This window comes from Bolinopsis microptera, chromosome 1 (genome assembly GCF_026151205.1).
Source record: "Bolinopsis microptera isolate Bmic1 chromosome 1, MBARI_Bmic_1.0, whole genome shotgun sequence".
In the NCBI taxonomy this organism is placed as follows: domain Eukaryota; kingdom Metazoa; phylum Ctenophora; class Tentaculata; order Lobata; family Bolinopsidae; genus Bolinopsis; species Bolinopsis microptera.
In genome coordinates this window covers 11,514,032-11,532,659 of record NC_087072.1, presented here as the reverse complement: position 1 = coordinate 11,532,659, position 18,628 = coordinate 11,514,032, and the positions used below count along the sequence as shown (strand labels likewise).

General features: G+C 38.2%; 2 protein-coding genes across 3 annotated transcripts; both read left to right on the top strand.

Annotated features, from left to right (window-relative positions):
• Nucleotides 1–972: 972 nt before the first annotated feature.
• LOC134825837 (stress-activated protein kinase JNK-like) lies at nucleotides 973–6,556 on the top strand. Its single transcript, XM_063838034.1, has 10 exons — nucleotides 973–1,076; nucleotides 1,378–1,507; nucleotides 1,673–1,771; nucleotides 2,357–2,458; nucleotides 3,108–3,155; nucleotides 3,271–3,543; nucleotides 4,120–4,228; nucleotides 4,409–4,615; nucleotides 4,745–4,849; nucleotides 5,013–6,556. The coding sequence occupies exons 1-10, from the start codon at nucleotides 973–975 to the stop codon at nucleotides 5,189–5,191; spliced, it is 1,356 nt and encodes a 451-aa protein (XP_063694104.1). The 3' UTR covers nucleotides 5,192–6,556.
• On the top strand, nucleotides 6,475–18,618 carry LOC134825811 (probable histidine ammonia-lyase). 2 transcript variants are annotated; one of them, XM_063838014.1, is made up of 10 exons: nucleotides 6,475–6,556; nucleotides 11,129–11,360; nucleotides 14,480–14,610; nucleotides 14,763–14,965; nucleotides 15,173–15,359; nucleotides 15,764–15,927; nucleotides 16,066–16,268; nucleotides 16,391–16,934; nucleotides 17,081–17,343; nucleotides 17,619–18,618. In XM_063838014.1, exons 2-10 carry the CDS (start codon nucleotides 11,139–11,141, stop codon nucleotides 17,772–17,774), a joined length of 2,073 nt encoding a protein of 690 aa, XP_063694084.1. In that variant the 5' UTR covers nucleotides 6,475–6,556; nucleotides 11,129–11,138; the 3' UTR covers nucleotides 17,775–18,618. The 2 variants fall into 2 exon arrangements, with proteins under 2 accessions (XP_063694084.1, XP_063694089.1); XM_063838019.1 differs by lacking the exons at nucleotides 6,475–6,556; nucleotides 11,129–11,360 and adding an exon at nucleotides 13,934–14,023.
• The last annotated feature ends 10 nt before the right edge of the window (nucleotides 18,619–18,628 follow it).

Genomic DNA, 18,628 nt, shown 5'->3' with positions numbered 1-18,628 from the left:
CTGAACGACTATTCGAAACCCTAACCCTTTAATCTGATCCCAACCCTAACCCTAACCCAATCCTTAACAGAAGCATATGCTGAAACCCTAACCTTAATGAGAAATTAAACTAACTTCCTTATACGGTCATATCACGTGATCGAGGCAGTTTTTCGCCAGTATCTCGTCAGGGGAGCATTTTAACCCTATGTCATAAGGGTGATTCGGAATCAGCGTCCGAAAATACATCGATTGAAGTTGGTTTCAACTGTCGGGGGCCCTTTTAGAACAATCTCGAAGTTCGACTGTAGAGTGATTTAGCACGCTCGCCAGAATCTGGCATCGACATTTGATAGTTCAAGAAACTATTTACAGAAATGATTTATTTTGTTTTGTTTTGGAATGATCCAAAAATATTATCATGGTGGACTTTTGGATCACCCTGTTTATTGATATTTTAGGAGACATACGTTATCGTCCACATCTATAACGGATTATATACTTTATTACACTCTCAGTTGTTACTGTTATGCATTTAACCTTCATCATAAACTATAATAATGACCACGATGCATGCATGTTAAATGGAAATTGTTTTCCCAATACTATAATTTATTTTCCTCTCTTTGTGAAGTTAACAATAATAAGCCCAGTATTCCTGTTTAAATGTGCGTGACTCACATATTATTATAATGATATATTATTTACAGTATTTTTTATTAAATACTTTTAAAATTTTACAGAGTACAGCAATAAATTAATATAAAATAGAATCGTTCAAAATATTGCCCCCATCTGTAAAATATATATTACAGTATATATTAAAATATATATTACAGTATATATTACAGCATAATGAATGAGAATATACCATGCTGACCCATCGTATGAATTATTACAGTATATATTACAGTATATATTACAGTATATATTGACCAATATAATAATTATCTTGTGCGTTATTAAACATTGACTCACACTACCAATAAGGAGATGAAGTTCCGAGATCACACTTTGGGTAACGACTGTGTGTTTACTGTGCCGGAGAGATACACAAACCTACGCCCTGTGGGAAGTGGGGCTCATGGCACTGTTTGGTGAGTATAATATATATTATTATATATATAATTCTTATCTTTTTAACTTCGCGAACTGCTGTCATGAGATGAATTATGAATTATTCATAGGATTTATTTTTGGCATAAACACGTGTTATTGATCAGTATTGAAACATTAGGTGGACCCAACAACAGGGAGAAGTTAAATTCAACCTAACATTAAAGATAACGAACACGAGGGTACACACTACACATCTTCCATTGTTCTTGTAAAAATACGATACAGACAGATTAGTAACATTTGCCTGGTGTCGGTACTAACTAGTTGTTATATCTACAGTTCAGCAGATGACAATATAACGCGACAGAAAGTGGCTATAAAGAAGCTGCTATCCCCGTTTGAGTCCAACAGTTCAGCTCACAGGGTTTACAGAGAACTCTCTCTCATGAAACACTGTCATCATCCTAATGTGAGACGAGACATATTACCGCTCTTTACTTTGTCAAATTGATCTCATTTGTTCGGAATAGTGATAATCGGTATCGTTTTCTGTACTAATAGCTTACTAAATACTAATAGCGATGAACAATGAAAACTGATGATAAACGAACTATTATTACCTCTAAATTTTCAGATTATTCGCATTTTCGACGTGTTTATACCAGACGGAAATCAGGAGACTATGACCAACATATACATTGTAATGGAGTACATGGAACATTCCTTACGTGACGTGAGTACAGTGCATTCTTTAGTCCTTTACTTTCGAACATTCTTCTGTTTTATACATTATCTTACTCGGTGAAGTCCATACCAAGTTAATTTTACTGATTTCAAATTACGGATAATTTAGTGTTAATTAGTTTTAAACTAATAACCTGAATATCATGTTAAGTTTCATCTTATTTCTTGATATAGAGCAACAGTTGCTGATTAACGCTTCTCATTAAGCCCAGTCCCCAGATATAGGGTGGTATTTACTGATATCACCAGCTATTTTACATTGAGTACAAACATAATTGTACATATATATTTAGTGTGAACGATCGATCATAATATTTATTGATATATTGTTGAATATATGATAATCATAATATACGTTTATGTAATATACTATTGAGGCTCATGTCACCCCATCTCAAGTTTACTACTAAATTTACACTTGAGATATTGAGACAAATCTGAGATCACGCAAAACTACTGTCTGTGATGATCGCAATTTGGAAGGAATGCAGAGAATGCAGTGATGTATCATGTTGACAATGTTAGTAACCAACCCTGGTATGATGTTTGTAACTAAGGTACACTGTAATTACAGGTTATAACACAGTACGAATTAACGTGCGAACAGATATCCTCACTAACATATCAACTTGCGTGTGGACTCAAATTCCTTCAGTCTCTTGGAATAATGCACAGGGTAAGCGACACTTTAACTTGTTAATGATACAACTAAATGTAATTAAAATATTTGGTTACATCTTGGCAAATACGTGATGCTTTTGTTTAAAAGTGTAAAGATGATGAAATTTGAAAATGAAGGGAAACAAGAGATTGATTAATTTATTGATAAAAGTTGAACTGTCATGGGATAGGCTCTGACAACTAATAACAAGATAAGGTTATCAATAACTTGATCTACTTATCTACTGATCAGGAGGGTAATATTCTAGTTTTGTGTAGGGCAACCTCGCTACAATCAATATTTATTACTTCTAATAACTCTGACAGTATCCCGTTCCTATCTATCTGTTTGAAAACTTTTAAATAGAATTTCACCAACTTACACCATAAATTTAGTATAATTTCTTATATTTTTGTAAAAGGCCTTCAAGATTTCAGCATTTGTCTATTTAATTTGTATCTATATCGCTCACTTATCTCCTGTACAATTCTTGTAGCTCATTGTCCAAAAGAACTGGGTCGTTTCTTTCATCAACAGTACATGACGTCATCAACCGTACATGACGTAACCAGTACATGAAGTAACAGATGGACTTGTGATGATCTAGGTAGCCAGATTCCCGTAAAATTCTAAATTTTCTCTCGTATTAGTTGCTTTTCTTCAGGACCTGAAACCAGCGAATGTCGGTGTTAATAAAGATCTCACCGTCAAGGTTTGAATTTAATTTAGATTCTCCTGAATCAAACAAGAATGTTTTGGCCATTAGCCAGAAGCTATTTGACACGTGGATACTGGAGAACTGACGAAATGAACTTTGTCAATTTCAGATTCTAGATTTTGGACTGGCCCGTGCAGATTCTGTTACCTCAACCCCCCGACTAACTTACTACATAGTAACACGGTATTACCGAGCACCAGAGGTTATTCTAGGATTACAATATGACGAAAAAGTGGATATTTGGTCCCTGGGATGTATACTCGGGGAAATGTTGTTCAAAGAAGTCCTGTTCATGGGCGACGACGAGATTGACCAGTGGCACAAGATAACGAAGAAGTTGGGAACGCCACCCCCTGCGATGCTACAACGATGTTCTAGAAGGGTACGGACCTATTGTAATTTTTGTGTCACGAGTGGCAATTTTACATATTTTCTGTAAGGCGTGGAAACATAATTATGGTAAAAACTCTGTACAGTCCTTACTTCTGAACGCGCAAGTAGCGCGCGCACTTTGTTTGTATCTTGGCTTCTCGAATCCATACAAATGCTCCGAGACTTTGTTTTGACTCGTGTGACAGTTCGTTTCCAAAGAGTCTCAAATTACAGCGTCAGTAAATTGCCGACATTAGGTCAGCTATATGGTGTGACTGGACCGTGAGATCACGAGTATTTTATCTGAAAGTCCACATTTATGTGACAAGCCCAAGCGTGCCCTGCGCACACCTTCTCTGAGCATAATAAAATTACGATGAGATCATCAATCAGCGGACTAGATCTAATGTTATTACTAGTGAGTGAAAGCATGAGAAGTGACTCACATTACATTTTAACAGTAGTGGTTCAGTGCTTCATTCGTTTCTAAGAGCCACTCTTTTAAACCTACATTTTCTGACAAAGAAAATAGTTGATCCGCATTAGTCAACTTAATGTGGTTAATAATTAACTATTTATATCCCAGGTAAGAGATTTTATCGAGCAGAAAGCACAGCGACCCTCCTCAGGAATGATAGATCTGTTTCAGAAGGTCAGGGATCTGGGTCCATCAGACCCTAGCGCTCAATGCAACTGTGAGTTATCGAGATATTACTTTTGTGATCGCATTCTAGAACACGTAATCAGTAATACTCAACAGGGAAGGAAATGTCAATATTAACTACTCCTCCACTATATTTATTAGCAACCATGGCATGATTTCACTCGTTGGAATGAAGTCACGACCTCTCTTGCCTAATTTATAAATTCTGCAGTTGAAAAAGCGGCGGACTGCCTGGCTCAGATGCTGACTATAGATCCCACCTCGAGAACGGACGTTGCCAAAATATTGGAGCACCCTTTTCTTCAATTGTTCAGGTGGCCAGAATGGGAGCAAATGCCTGAACAGGCCAGCTTGGATGCAGCTAGATTTAACTTGAGGTTATATGACACTACGACCATGGGTGTCAGAGAATGGAAGGGTAAGGACTTGTTTCCGCAATTGTACTGCCAGAAATACGACTAACTTTGAGACACGCCTATTAAAAGCAGTGGTTTAGTCTGTTATCAGCTCAGTTATAAGCAGTAGATAACAAATACCCGCCCTTCAGAGAAAGTGTTTCACCTGATAACGAGCACGTGGCAGAGTTCACTTGGTTGGGAGACCCAGACGGACGGTGCAGTCTCACCGAGGCAAGCCCCCCAACCATTAAACTGTACGTGATTCCCTGATTGCGTGTCCCAATCAATCCAATCATTTAATTTAAGCTGTTTTTGTGAAAGTTTCGCTGATTAATGATTTATAGTGTGCTGTATGGTAACGCAAGAAACTGTTAATAGAATTAGATGTTTCTTAGCCTGACACTACTCTATTTACAGCGACTGATCTGTACAAAGTTACATTCGCCTCCAACCTCACACTCTTCTCACCCTTGTTGGGATACGCAGGGTACAAGGTGGTAGAGAGGTACTTCCCAGACCACACCTCCAGACAGCATGCTCTCTGTGGAGGCATCATCTTCCTCAGCTCTCTTATAGTCTCCCGCATCCTCAAGTAGAGACACTTCACAGTTTACAACTTCAGAACTTTCTACATACAATTACATCAAAACGCTTATATTATTCTGCAGCTAGGGTTAAATAAAATGTACGAAATACATTGAAAAGTTGGTACAAAAATGGAATATTTCGATGGCAACGATTGAACGATTTGTGCGAACACACAAACAATCGAATTCGATACGACTCATCAAAGCTTCTTTTTTGTAAATACAAAAGAAGTTCTAAGAAACGTTTCCATTCCTTATAGAAAATTGAACCGTTTAATCAAAACGTTACCTATGTTAAGGAAAATGATGAGGGTTTAGTGAGCAGTTTTTATTCTTTAGCTTACTCCTGATTATTTAATCTATGATCGTTGGGTTTAAAGCCAAGGACTTCCACATCTATGTATAAAATATTAAGATCTTTACAGTATTTATAGTTTAATCCGCCCGACGCTGTTGATCGACTGTCTAAGTAATTTTCATGGAATGTTTTTAAAGTTTTTAATCATGTCAATAATCATTACAGTTTGTACAAGATCTATAAGCGTGTTGATCTGCTCATTTGAATAATTCAAATTGTTGGTTTCTATATTACATTTTAAATGAATTTTGATTCAAATCTTGTAGTTCATTTTATCAATTAAGTATCATCTACGGAGATTTAAATACTCTAGATCGTTCGCCCGAAATCATCCCGTTGAACTTCGGTGTGTGTCGAACTAGAGTCCAGATAGCGTAATCTTGTTCAGCAATTAATGTTTCCCCAACATTTTCTGCTTGTGATCCAACGACTCACGTCGAATTCTTCAGTACGTGTCGAACTAGAGTATGTGCCGAGCTAGGGTACCTTGTACGCACGGTGGCCGCCAGAAACTAGTACTGAACATTTTTGTACGTGACCAAGTCCTGGGTTTAATTATGTTATGGGGCTGGGACGCAGACATAGGTCTCGCGACTGTCTAAATTATTGTGCGTTTGATAAACAGCCAATATATTCTATCACTAGCTCCACATTCCACTTATAATCGTAATTCTTGTATTTGTAAACCCAGATTGTTAATAAACAACCAACACAGTAAAGATATCAGTATCACACATAAGTGGTAAGCCTAGTCTAGGATACAGATTGAAGATGGGAAATATGTATGATTCACCTAGGAACGTGGGTGATTATAATAACACAATATCTCAATTTTTCTAACGCCGGTGAGTATAGTTACGTGGCAATGCCCGATCAGAAAGAAGACTAAGCACTAAGGAAAGGAAATTACTCAACGAACTATTTTGTGGAATGAGTTTTGCGTATGTGAAGATCTGAAATGTTGTGTTGCAACCACCTAACGAACATCTTTTCTGGATACTGGATCTTGGATTCAGGTAGGGTTTATTATATACTTATAGTAGACTTGGAGGTAGGAAATATTTATTTGTTTAAGGTTGACCACTGACCAGTGAAGTGCCAGAGTGCTGATTGTATTTCGGAAGTTTGGCTATGTAAACATGCTTTGTGTTGTCTGGCGCTAGAATTAGGTTCATGTTAATGTACTTAAGTGGCAGGCGACGAAGCCACTAACTAGTTTAAAGTATGCCCCGTCACGAAGTGGAGCAAAGCATTTTATATTCTCAAGCCTTCTGACGCTGAAGCCTACTGTTCATAATGATGACCGTTCAAAATTTAGTAGCTGATCATTGTGTCCAGTTGCAAGCGTCTGCAATTTTATCTTCTCTACTCATTTTGGCCGTCCACAATTTGAATTGAGCTGCTCATAGTTTGTCCCGTCCAAATTAGGGCCCATAACTATAAGGCAGTTTTGTAATTGGCAGGGTTCAAAAATTGTTTGATTATAAAGTGTGTGAACAGAATATCAATTCACTCGGCGGTGTAGTACTATAATTTAATTTATAGTTTTTACTGTAAATTGTTTAGTTGGCGTTATTCCAAAAATATAGCCCTCCCGTTTGGAATAGTTGTTATAATTGAGCCATGAGATTTATCATTCCCGACCAATCACAGCCGATATGGAGGTTAAATTCGTGGTAAATTGGGGAACAGAACCGACATTCCATGGGGTAGCTGGTAGATGCCACGTACCTCACTGTTTAAACGCGCTAGTTTTACTGAGTTTATTGTCCCCCTTCACCCCTGTGGTTTTTCTTTCACATTCAATGGTAATTGTTTATTCAGGTTCGTCATGTTCCTCCATCAATTTGGATGAGTTCGGACTTCGGACCATATTAAGATATTAGACAGCAATAAAAAATTGAGAGTTTCAACTATTATGGCAAATACGAGAAAATCACACATTTAATTCTATTGGTCATTACAGACATTGCAGAATATGCAATCTCATTCTCTTACTAAATCGTGCTATTGCCCTGAAACGTGCAACTCGACCTCGTGTTGATAATTGATACTGCCTGCACGTGAGTTGAATGGAATAGGATAATAAAATGTTAGTTTATAGTTCCTAGTTCCATGTATAAGATTTCATAACTAGTGCTTCTGTTCGCGGTCATGTCTAAGAGTCTTGTCATAAGTTCCTGTTCATTGTGGCATTGATCTCTTTCATTGTTCTTGGTACATTGTTATTTTAGGTCTTAAATATGATTGTAGGTCACTGTTACATGATTATTCTTCTGACATTTTCAGATCTGGATTGTCACCGTGTACTGGGGGCCGAATGTTTGTCCTCCGTAGTTGATAGGACCTTTTTGATCTGGGGTTTCTGTATCTAATTTAGATTTCTTATCCATCGCGGCGGGATTGCATTCTCCAAATCATCTAACTGTTACTTTAATAGCGGCACTCTGAGATTCAGAGATTGCTTTTAGTCTTTTACGATAGTGTCGTTTTTCGGTCGATATGCCTGTAAGCCTTTCACTATACAGTTCTAGACAATCTTTTAGGGATAAGGGTGTTTTCTTTTATATTTGTGAGTGAAGAAATAGAGTATTTTTATCCATCCCATCATTATATATAATTTCTCTCAGGAAGGTTGTAAAATTATTTCAGTGTTGTTAATTGGTTCAGAAACAGACATTGAAACCTTGACAATATTAAATCACTGGCTAGTGTCCAAATTTGTTTAACCTACCCTCATACTTGCGAACACAAAATATCTCTTGAGCACCAGACTGATTTGGTGTATAAAATTACTTTTTTTCCCAAAACCTGTATCAATTGAAACTGCAGGATGGGCCAAAATGAATGCCCACACTCACATCCTGACAGTTAAACATTGACTCCAACTCTCAAGTCTGAACACTGAACAGTAGTGCCTCCAAATCTGAGGGAGACCTCATCTAGACCTGAAGTGTAACGAAGCCGTGTTTTACACTATCTTAATTGGGCCAATTAAGATAGTTCACCTCAATAGTTCAATTAATTATTTGATAGGTCATTAAGACCTCATTGTGCAGCTTAAATCACGTGATTCAGTTAACAGGTCAGTAGTTCACCACACGAATTTGTCGGATACCAGTACGTGTCTTCAGTTCTCGGTATTCATTTTATCGCATCTCTATTGTCTACTAGAAACAAAGCTTCTATTTCCGGTTTCAATTTCAAAACCTTATGCAATGATCAACAATGAGAGGTAGGTCCATCAGGTAGGAGGATATATATAATATATATATATATATATATATATATATCTGTAACAAGTTAACTAACTTAATATTGTCGTGGGGTGGCATTCATCGCAGCCCGCTAGTTTCACTGCTTCTTAATATATTATAATAGTTGTTTTCAGGGAGCAAACTTGTAGCATAGGTTCACTATTAGAAGCTATACAGAGTAGGGTGGCCAGAAGTAGCTAGGATATGGGATAAACTCAATACAACCCTATCTTGAAGTAAGCTAGAAAGTCCAAAAATCTCCCTAAAGAGAGTTCAACAAAGCGTGAACCACTGCCTGACTGACCTATGGATAGAGTTCTATAAATATGGCAGACAGTATCTTCTATGTTGTTGTTATCCTGCATATCCATTCTCCAAGGTGCAAGTCACCAACTTCGGTTAAGATGATTTAGAATGTGGTAGAAGGTGGTAGAAGGATCATTAAATGCGTTACGAGAATAATGTAATATATAATTATTATAAATATTGGGGGGGGGGGGGGGGGGGGGGGGGGGGGGCCAACCATATTAAAGTATATTAAAGTATATCCCCGGGTCAAAATCGGAAAAAAATCCTACATTTTAATATACTTTAATATACCTACAATTAGAAGATTTATATTCTTCGTTAAGATTTACATGATGAACTATATTTTTCACTCAGATTCGCAAGATAAGCCTGTTTTAGGACTAGTACATGAATTTCCATCCAGATTGATCAAAAATTGGCTGAGCTATGAGCTTTAAAATACACTTTTGCCCAAATTCGCTTTTCCCCAAATTCGATAAAATTTCAATATTTTTTAATGAGACTAACTCTATGTGAAAGATATAACTCAGTGTTTGTTGAATATAGTGGATACTAAGTAAAAAGACCTCCATGAACAAAATTGGGAAAATTGCACATAATATCTCGGTTCGGAATACTAGCCAAAATGACTTCATTAAAATTTAAATAACTCCATCAGTTTTCAATATTTTTTCAAGAACTTTTTGGAATCGATTAAGAATTGCATTTCAAGCTTATTTTGGGCAACAATTTTTGATGTAGGCCTCCAAGGAGATAGGGATATATTAAAGTATATTAAAGTATATTAAAGTATATTAAAGTATATTAAAGTATATCCCCGGGTCAAAATCGGGAAAAATCCTACATTTTAATATACTTTAATATGGTTCCCCCCCCCCCCCCCCCCCCCCCCCCCCAATATTATAATAGTTACCCTACCGCAGTTACAGATTTGTTAATAATATTGGCCTATTATTATATATATAGCCGTATTCGTTACGTAAGCGTATGATTTATGAACTAAAACTTGTTTTGCACGATTTAATGAATTCAAGTTTAACTGGTTTTCTTGTATTGACTGAATATTTATATTTTAAAATTTACCGATCAGCCTTCAAATCTGACTTCATAGTTCATGGCACTCGTCCTATTAATAATGGTATATTATAATTATAATGTACCGACGCTCTGCCGGACAAGTATCTGCACATTTAATTTCTTTCTTTTCCTGATGTAGGACATCACTGTATGTGGTAAAACTATTGGTCATCTAGTGACATGTACAGTTTTGTGGTAGAGTAGTTCACTTTTTGCTTTCATTATGATCCACCGAAGTATTTCACCGAAGTAATCAGTCCCTTACCGGAGGATTATAATATTCTTTTGAAAAATCCGAGTAAAGTAGTTGGATATCATTTTAATATGACAAACGGCTATTGAGTAAATTCATCTTGTGACAAAAAGACCGGTTTTTAATAACCATAACCGGTTTTATGCTCCATCAGTACAAAATAAATGTGAGAGCTTGCAGTTATACATTTCCATCTCTATAATTTGTTAGTTGTGATGCAAACTCCAAATCTGTCAGAGTTTATGCAGTTTCATGTTTACAAATTACATGTCACGCGTCAGTTTCACAAGAGTAAATTTCCCCCTTTTAATAACGAAGGATTTATATTTAATCAGTTTACTTCAAACCATTTATTGTCCGCATTATTTACGTCCTCTAATTTCCTGCAGTCGGGTCCTCGAAGTGTTATTTTGGTTACTCCTTGTAATAGTGTTTAAAGTTAAAGTATATTAAATTAAGTAAATATTAATAGTAGTTATTTCCTTTTAATTTTCGATTTCTTTTAAATTCAGCATCACCAGACGACTAGTACGTTTTGAATATAAATTTAAACAACCAATCCACATGTTTATTATTTGTTTGATGTGGTTTTGTTTTTCCAGTTTATGTTTATTCGGTTAAGTAATTGATGTTGCGAGTGGGGGATAAAGTGAGATAATCAAATAGCTTAATGAGAATTGTCCATCGCCCAGATTGTTCGATATGGTACTGAAAGCTTTAGAGCAATTGGTCGAAGAAGCTGCAATGCAAGCGTTTGATTCAACTATTGGATCAACTAATGGATCAAATGAAAAAAAGTATTCCTCGCTACGAAAAGTGCAGGCGGCTGTCAAGAATGTAATCTGTGTTCACGTTAAGTTGGATGGACACAACATAGCTGTACCGGTCATCAAGCAGAACCAGTCTCTATCTCATCTTGCTAAGGTACGTAGATGGAGTTAGCTTTGTGACTTTTTAAACCAATAGTGAAAATCGGTCGGTGGAATCCAAATAAGTCTCGTAATGAGCAACAAAAATATCATCCAGGGGTACCTATAAGTATAAGTAATGACTCCTGTTACAAATTTTCATTTTGAAGATAATTCTTCTTCTTTTTTTTGATTGGTCGGCGTCGACTGTAAGCCTTCCTTGCGGTGGCTTTCACAACGCGTCCCCATTCTCCAACTCCTGCTGCTAGAGAGAGAGACTCCCAAGTTATATACCATAATTATATTATACATAGATATCGACAACAGACTCCGAGAGTCTTGAAGTTCTGTTACCACCGCCCCTGGTGCAACCCCTTACGGGTTAACGATGAGGAGACAGGGACTTCCAGGGACGGTCATGGCCTGCTACATGCAACTCGTAGGAGTATGCAATGTTCCTGTAACGTCATTGTAGACCACTCCTCTATCGTTGTTTTGAGTGTCCGATCCAAAAACCAAATCCTAGGGTACACGAGACGTGGAAGCCTGTGAGCGTGTTAGAGTCTGTTAAGTGTTAGAGTCCTAGGGCTACACGAGACGTCGTAGCCTGTGAGCCAGTGAGCGTGTTAAATCCTAGGGTTACACGAGACATGGTAGCCTGTGAGCGTGATGTCCGCTCCTCTATCGTTGTTTTGAGTGTCCGATCCAAAACCAAATCCTAGGGTACACGAGAAGTGGAAGCCTGTGAGCGTGTTAGAGTCTGTTAAGTGTTAGAGTCCTAGGGCTACACGAGACGTCGTAGCCTGTGAGTGTGTTAAATCCTAGGGTTACACGAGACATGGTAGCCTGTGAGCGTGTAGACCACTCCTCTATCGTTGTTTTGAGTGTCCGATCCAAAACCAAATCCTAAGTACACGAGGCGTGGTAGCCTTTGGACGTGTAAAATCCTGGGGTTACACGAGACATGGTAGCCTGTGAGCGTGATGTCCGCTCCTCTATCGTTGTTTTGAGTGTCCGATCCAAAACCAAATCCTAGGGTACACAAGAAGTGGAAGCCTGTGAGCGTGTTAGAGTCTGTTAAGTGTTAGAGTCCTAGGGTTACACGAGACGTGGTAGCCTGTGAGCGTGTTAAATCCTAAGGTTACACGAGACTTGGTAGCCTGTGAACGTGTAAAATCCTGGGGTTACACGAGACATGGTAGCCTGTGAGCGTGTAGACCGCTCCTCTATCGTTGTTTTCAGTGTCCGATCCAAAACCAAATCCTGGGGTACACGAGGCGTGGAAGCCTGTGAGCGTGTTAGAGTCTGTTAAGTGTTAGAGTCCTAGGGTTACACGAGACGTGGTAGCCTGTGAGCGTGTTAAATCCTAAGGTTACACGAGACTTGGTAGCCTGTGAGCGTGTTAAATCCTGGGGTTACACGAGACGTGGTAGTCTTTGAGCGTGTAGACCGCTCCTCTATCGTTGTTTTGAGTGTCCGATCCAAAACCAAATACTGGGGTTACACGAGACATGGTAGCCTGTGAACGTGTAAAATCCTGGGGTTACACGAGACATGGTAGCCTGTGAGCGTGTAGACCGCTCCTCTATCGTTGTTTTCAGTGTCCGATCCAAAACCAAATCCTGGGGTACACGAGGCGTGGAAGCCTGTGAGCGTGTTAGAGTCTGTTAAGTGTTAGAGTCCTAGGGTTACACGAGACGTGGTAGCCTGTGAGCGTGTTTAAATCCTAAGGTTACACGAGACATGGTAGCCTGTGAACGTGTCGAATCCTGGGGTTACACGAGACATGGTAGCCTGTGAGCGTGTAGACCGCTCCTCTATCGTTGTTTTCAGTGTCTGATCCAAAACCAAATCCTGGGGTTACACGTCATGTGGGGGCCTGTGAGTGTGTTAGTTTCCTGCGGAAGTTGTTATTTGCCTGTGGGAAAAGCGGTTATGCTGCGGTTCTAAGGTTAGTAGAGGCTATTAGAGCCTTTCCTTGTTGTAGAGATGGCTAGTCCCTTCCTTTGCATAGGTTAGAAACACCCATGCACCTCCCGTTCGAGCCACCCACCCCACACCGCGTGGAGGTTCGGTTAGGTTTTTCGTGGGGCTTTGAAGATAATTATATCCGGCCATAAACTATTACGAAGTCTCTCAGAATTTGGAAAGTGCGACTTTAAGTTAAAACAACGGTCCTCCAACTGTTGAAAAAAATACAGTGCAGAGTGCTATTGTAAATTACTACCCTGAATTGAATCCTCACAGAAAGAGACATTTTTAGGGCACGGATGTCGGACAATGGTGCATTGTATGTACCGTCACAAAATAGTTTTAAGGTACAGACAATAGTATCTCTGTTCAAAATTCTGCATGTACAATGTACATTTATTCAACACACTTTTATCTTGATAAATAATAATGACACGAATATTACATTTCCTTTCAGTCAATCATGATACTGATAGTCGTTTATTGACTATATTAAGATTTGTGAAGGAGCAATTTGGAAATTCAAAATTGGATGAAACGGCCATCATTTTCGTGATTTTAATTACTCAATCCGTCGAAGGAATTATTCTTGCTGCCAATTCTTTTGTTCGTACATTGGAAAAAACGAATTTACTACTTTAAAGTTATATATTCTGTTCGAACAATAGTCCGTGGGTTCAACCGGTATTGTTACCAGTAGTGGTTGTGGTAAGTTGAAAGATTAGTTTACTATTTTTGATCACTGATACCATAGTGTTTAAATGGGTAGCAATCTGTGTGTAGCAGTTGAATATTGAATATGATCTGTTGCTTTGAGTTGACCACAGACCATCTCGAAATCAAATATTTTATCATACGCATCCTCAACAATTCATGTCAAAAATCTCCATATGCAGAAAACTAGGTTGCCTACGTTGGCATAAAAATCTCGCTTTGAAATCGTAATATTCCGTCGAAAATGTCTGTTAATCAACCAGTAAGAGACTGCTTGCTGCTTGTAATTCCCTTGAGGCTTTCTTGGCATATTTTAAATATCTTGCTTCTGTATGAAAAGTCAGACAAAAATAGTGAATACTGATAGCTGTTAGCCAGGGAAGAATTTGTAATTGTTGGTATCACTTTTAAGTTTTACAACCCCTCTTAAACTTCTTCCCTTAATTCCAGGAAGCAATTACGAGATTGGAAGACACTGGAATCGAGTGTGACATGGAATATAACCAATGCTACTTCAAGAAGTTCCATCGTGATGAATTTTATATCATGAAGTCGTCTGACATTATCAAAGATGTTTTGAGGTAAGTATCCAACGAGTTATTTTGGCGGAAAGTCAAGGTTTGCTACCTTGCAGAGTTGGTCGAATGAAAACTCAGTCACGCTCGTTTTACCATGAAGTCCTCATTATTCTAATTTGTTCAATGAATCTTATGGGTTCGATTTATTTTTCCAGTGATGGTGACATGGTAGAAATAGTGGTTCGTAAAACAGCGTCAAAAAGGAAAGAAACGAGAAGCAGCAGTGAGTCTAACGAAACTGAATGTGTGATCGCGGAAGATGAAGAGCTTCCAGAACCTGCCAGTTTTGTTGATAATGATACCTCAATTATCGATGTTAATGGATACGATCTTACCTTGGACTCCCTCATTAGACTTGGTTAGTGTGTTAAATTATAATGATAAGATTAAGATATCTGTGATCTCAGATCTGTCCAAGAGCGATTGTGCGAAATCCATCCATTTTCATTATGTACTTCAAGAGGAAGATTTCCAAAAGGGATGAAATCCGTCCACTTTGCATTTCAAAATGGCGATTTTGGGCGAAAAGCTGTCAATGTTTTGGTGACGGTACAATCTTTTTAAGGTAAGGGCGAAGCACAACTTTCTCTGAGTGAAGAAACAGTCCGTAAGCTACATGAAACACGCAGCATCGTGGAGAATATTGTCGAGAAGGGATACGTTCGGTACGGAATAAACACTGGTTTTGGACTTCTGTCAAAAGTTGTTGTAGAAAGCGAGAAGCTTGTTGAATTGCAGTACAACATTGTCAGGTTCGTGGATGTATGTTATATTACTGGCTCATCAGTTTTCTCTCTATGTGCTTGAATATCCAAAATTTGTTAGCTTGAGGGGCGGAATATCGACAGTTATTGTACCTAATACACGATGGTATCGATTCACTAATCTATGAATTAGATCGACTCCCATAGTTGGGTTCGGTAATGTTTTAGTATCAATCATATGTACATAGTACATAGTACAAGCATGGTTGATGTATAGACTTAATTTTCACATGTAAATAATTGGGAAATTCATGAGCCAGTCTATTAAATGAGTTAGATGTTGTTTTATAATGAAATATCGAGTATAAAAAGTCGTATTCTGCACTGGTCAATCATACCATTTATATTTTATTTCAAATTCCCTATTTGAAAATCATCTCTAATAACTTCAGATCCCATTGTGCTGGTATTGGAGAACCACTCGCAGTAGATACTACGAGAAGAATACTGGCACTTAGAATCAATGTGCTCGCAAAGGCTTTCTCGGGCTGCAATCCTGGACTTGTGGAATATATGGTGGAAATGTTCAACAAGAGTTGTTTACCACTAATACCAGGTGGGCTGCTGGTTAATTATAGGTGTAATTAGGTGTTATTAGAAGTAATTGATGCTTTCAATTGTCACTATAATACATTTTGAAGGAGAATGGAGATCATCATATCGAATAAAAATTGTATATACTGTATTTGTACAGCACAAGGAACGGTGGGAGCAAGCGGAGACCTCGCACCGTTAGCTCACCTTGCTCAAGGAATGATAGGAGAAGGAAAAATGTGGAGTCCTAAAACCGGGCTGGGCGATGCTTTGGAGGTCCTGGCTGCAAACGATATGGTTCCTTACCAACTAACACCAAAAGACGGTTTAAGCTTGATCAACGGGACTCAATTTATCTGCGGGGTTAGTTTCAGTAGCTAAACCGGTTTTGATATTTTTTTCTTAGACAGAAAATAATTGGCTTCAGCCATCGACCCCACAATTTTTACGAATATAAGGCCACAGTTAAACTTTTATTTTGCTAGGTTGGAGCTGAAGCATTACAGCGAGCGAAGCAGTGCCTCAGAACAACCATCGTCATCAACGCAATAGTACTTGACATCTTGGAGGGACACACAAGTGCCTACGACGAGAGAGTACATGCCATCAGGCCACACGCGGGACAACAACGAGTAGCAGCCGCCCTCCGAGCTCTCTGTAACAACACTAAATACCCCTCAGAGATATATCAGCAGGAAAAACACGATGTTCAAGACCCCTACACCATCAGATGTGTTCCCCAAGTGGTGGGAATCACTCTGGATACACTAAACTTTGTGGAGGGTATCTTCACCACCGAGATGAACAGTGCCACAGATAATCCTTTAGTATTTGGTGCTGGGGAAGGACAGGACATTGAACATGCTGACATCATTTCTGCAGGAAACTTCCATGGGGAGTACCCGGCCAAGGCTCTTGATTTTCTCACCATAGCAGTGCACGAGATTGGGAATATGAGCGAGAGAAGGCTAGAAAGGCTGTGTAACCCTACCTGTAGCAACCTGCCTGCTTTCCTCGTCGACTCCCCAGGTACAATAGTAGTGTTATTTATATCGGCTTCTTATTCCAATTTATAGTAGCCAGCTGATTCGAGTTTATTTTTATACCTTAGGAAAATCTGGCTGATATTTTTGAAAGTTTGATGAACAATGAACATACTTTCAAATGAAATTCAGGTCTTAACTCGGGATTCATGATCCCTCACTGCACCTCGGCTGCCCTGGTCAGTGAAAATAAAACCTTGTGTTTCCCTTCATCTGCGGACACACAGAGCACATCTGCTGGCAAAGAGGATCACGTGTCGATGGGAGGATGGTCCGCTAGGAAAGCCCTGACGGTTGTGAAGAACTTGGAGAATGTGTTAGCGATAGAGCTGATAGCCGCTTGTCAGGCTTTGGAGTTCAAACGTCCTCTCCGCACTACTGAGCCTTTAGAAGCGGTAACTACTACTTAGCAACATTAACAACATTAACAACATTAACAACATTAACAACATTAACAACATTAACAACATTAACAACATTAACAACATTAACAACATTAACAACATTAACAACATTAACAACATTAACAACATTGACAACATTAACAACATTAACAACATTAACAACATTAACAACATTAACAACATTAACAACATTAACAACATTAACAACATTAACAACAAGTTGATGATATACGATGTGAATTTCACCAGAATATTTTCTTTTTCAGGTCTATTGTCTGGTCCGGTCGAAAGTTGAGCCGTACGTCAAAGATAGAGCGTTCACTCCTGACATTGAAGTCGTCCAGGAAATGATCGAGAAGAATCTTATCTGGGATACGGTGGCTCAGTACCTTGAATCTGACCCTCTTTGGGATGAGTTTTAAAGATTAGAACTCTGATCGAAATATGGAATATTTAGATGGAATAACAGAGTTTGTTCATGCCCAGAACGTTTAGATTTAAAAACCTAGTTAATTAACAATTATTAGGTATTCTGTTTTTAATTTGTAGGATAGATATATTTAGAAACCTGACTCGACTATTTACGTGGTATCACGTGGGTTATATTGCTAGGTTCGAGAGACTTTATTGCGATATTAGATGCATGATCGGACTATTATCGATACAAGTTTCGATTTGAAAGTCGATTTGAAAGTTTAATGATTTATATCATGGTCAGTAGGATAAGTTTAATACTAGGGAACTGGATCTAGTGCCCTTTAAATAAGCATATAAATTGCGAGAGTTAAACACTGTGACATCAAGGGTAAATTGTTTGCATATTTACCAAACAACCTAAAGTCCAGCTGAATTAAAATTATCAAATATTTAGGTTATTTTATTGCTGTTAGGTTTAATTTAAGAGCGGTGACGCTAAATTATAGACTATCCACGCAAAATTGCATGATTAATGCTATCCAGTACCGTATCCTGTAAGAAATATCTGCGGTCTCCTCAAGTCGATCTAAATGAGTCTATAATAATCAAGCACGTAAATGTTTTGCTTATAGTTATTGGATACGTTAGGGTATGAGAGTTTGTTTTTCCCAGTGGAATTTAAATTATTAGCATGTGTTTAGCTAGTAACTACTTAAATTATGGACTTATATAATTATAATATGTATAATAGTGGTAACGCTATATTATCGTATGTTTACAGTAATCTGAATAGCTTATTTTAGGAAATTATTTTACCCGAAATCATGTGAAGTATTATTGACCAGTGCAGATTGCGTTT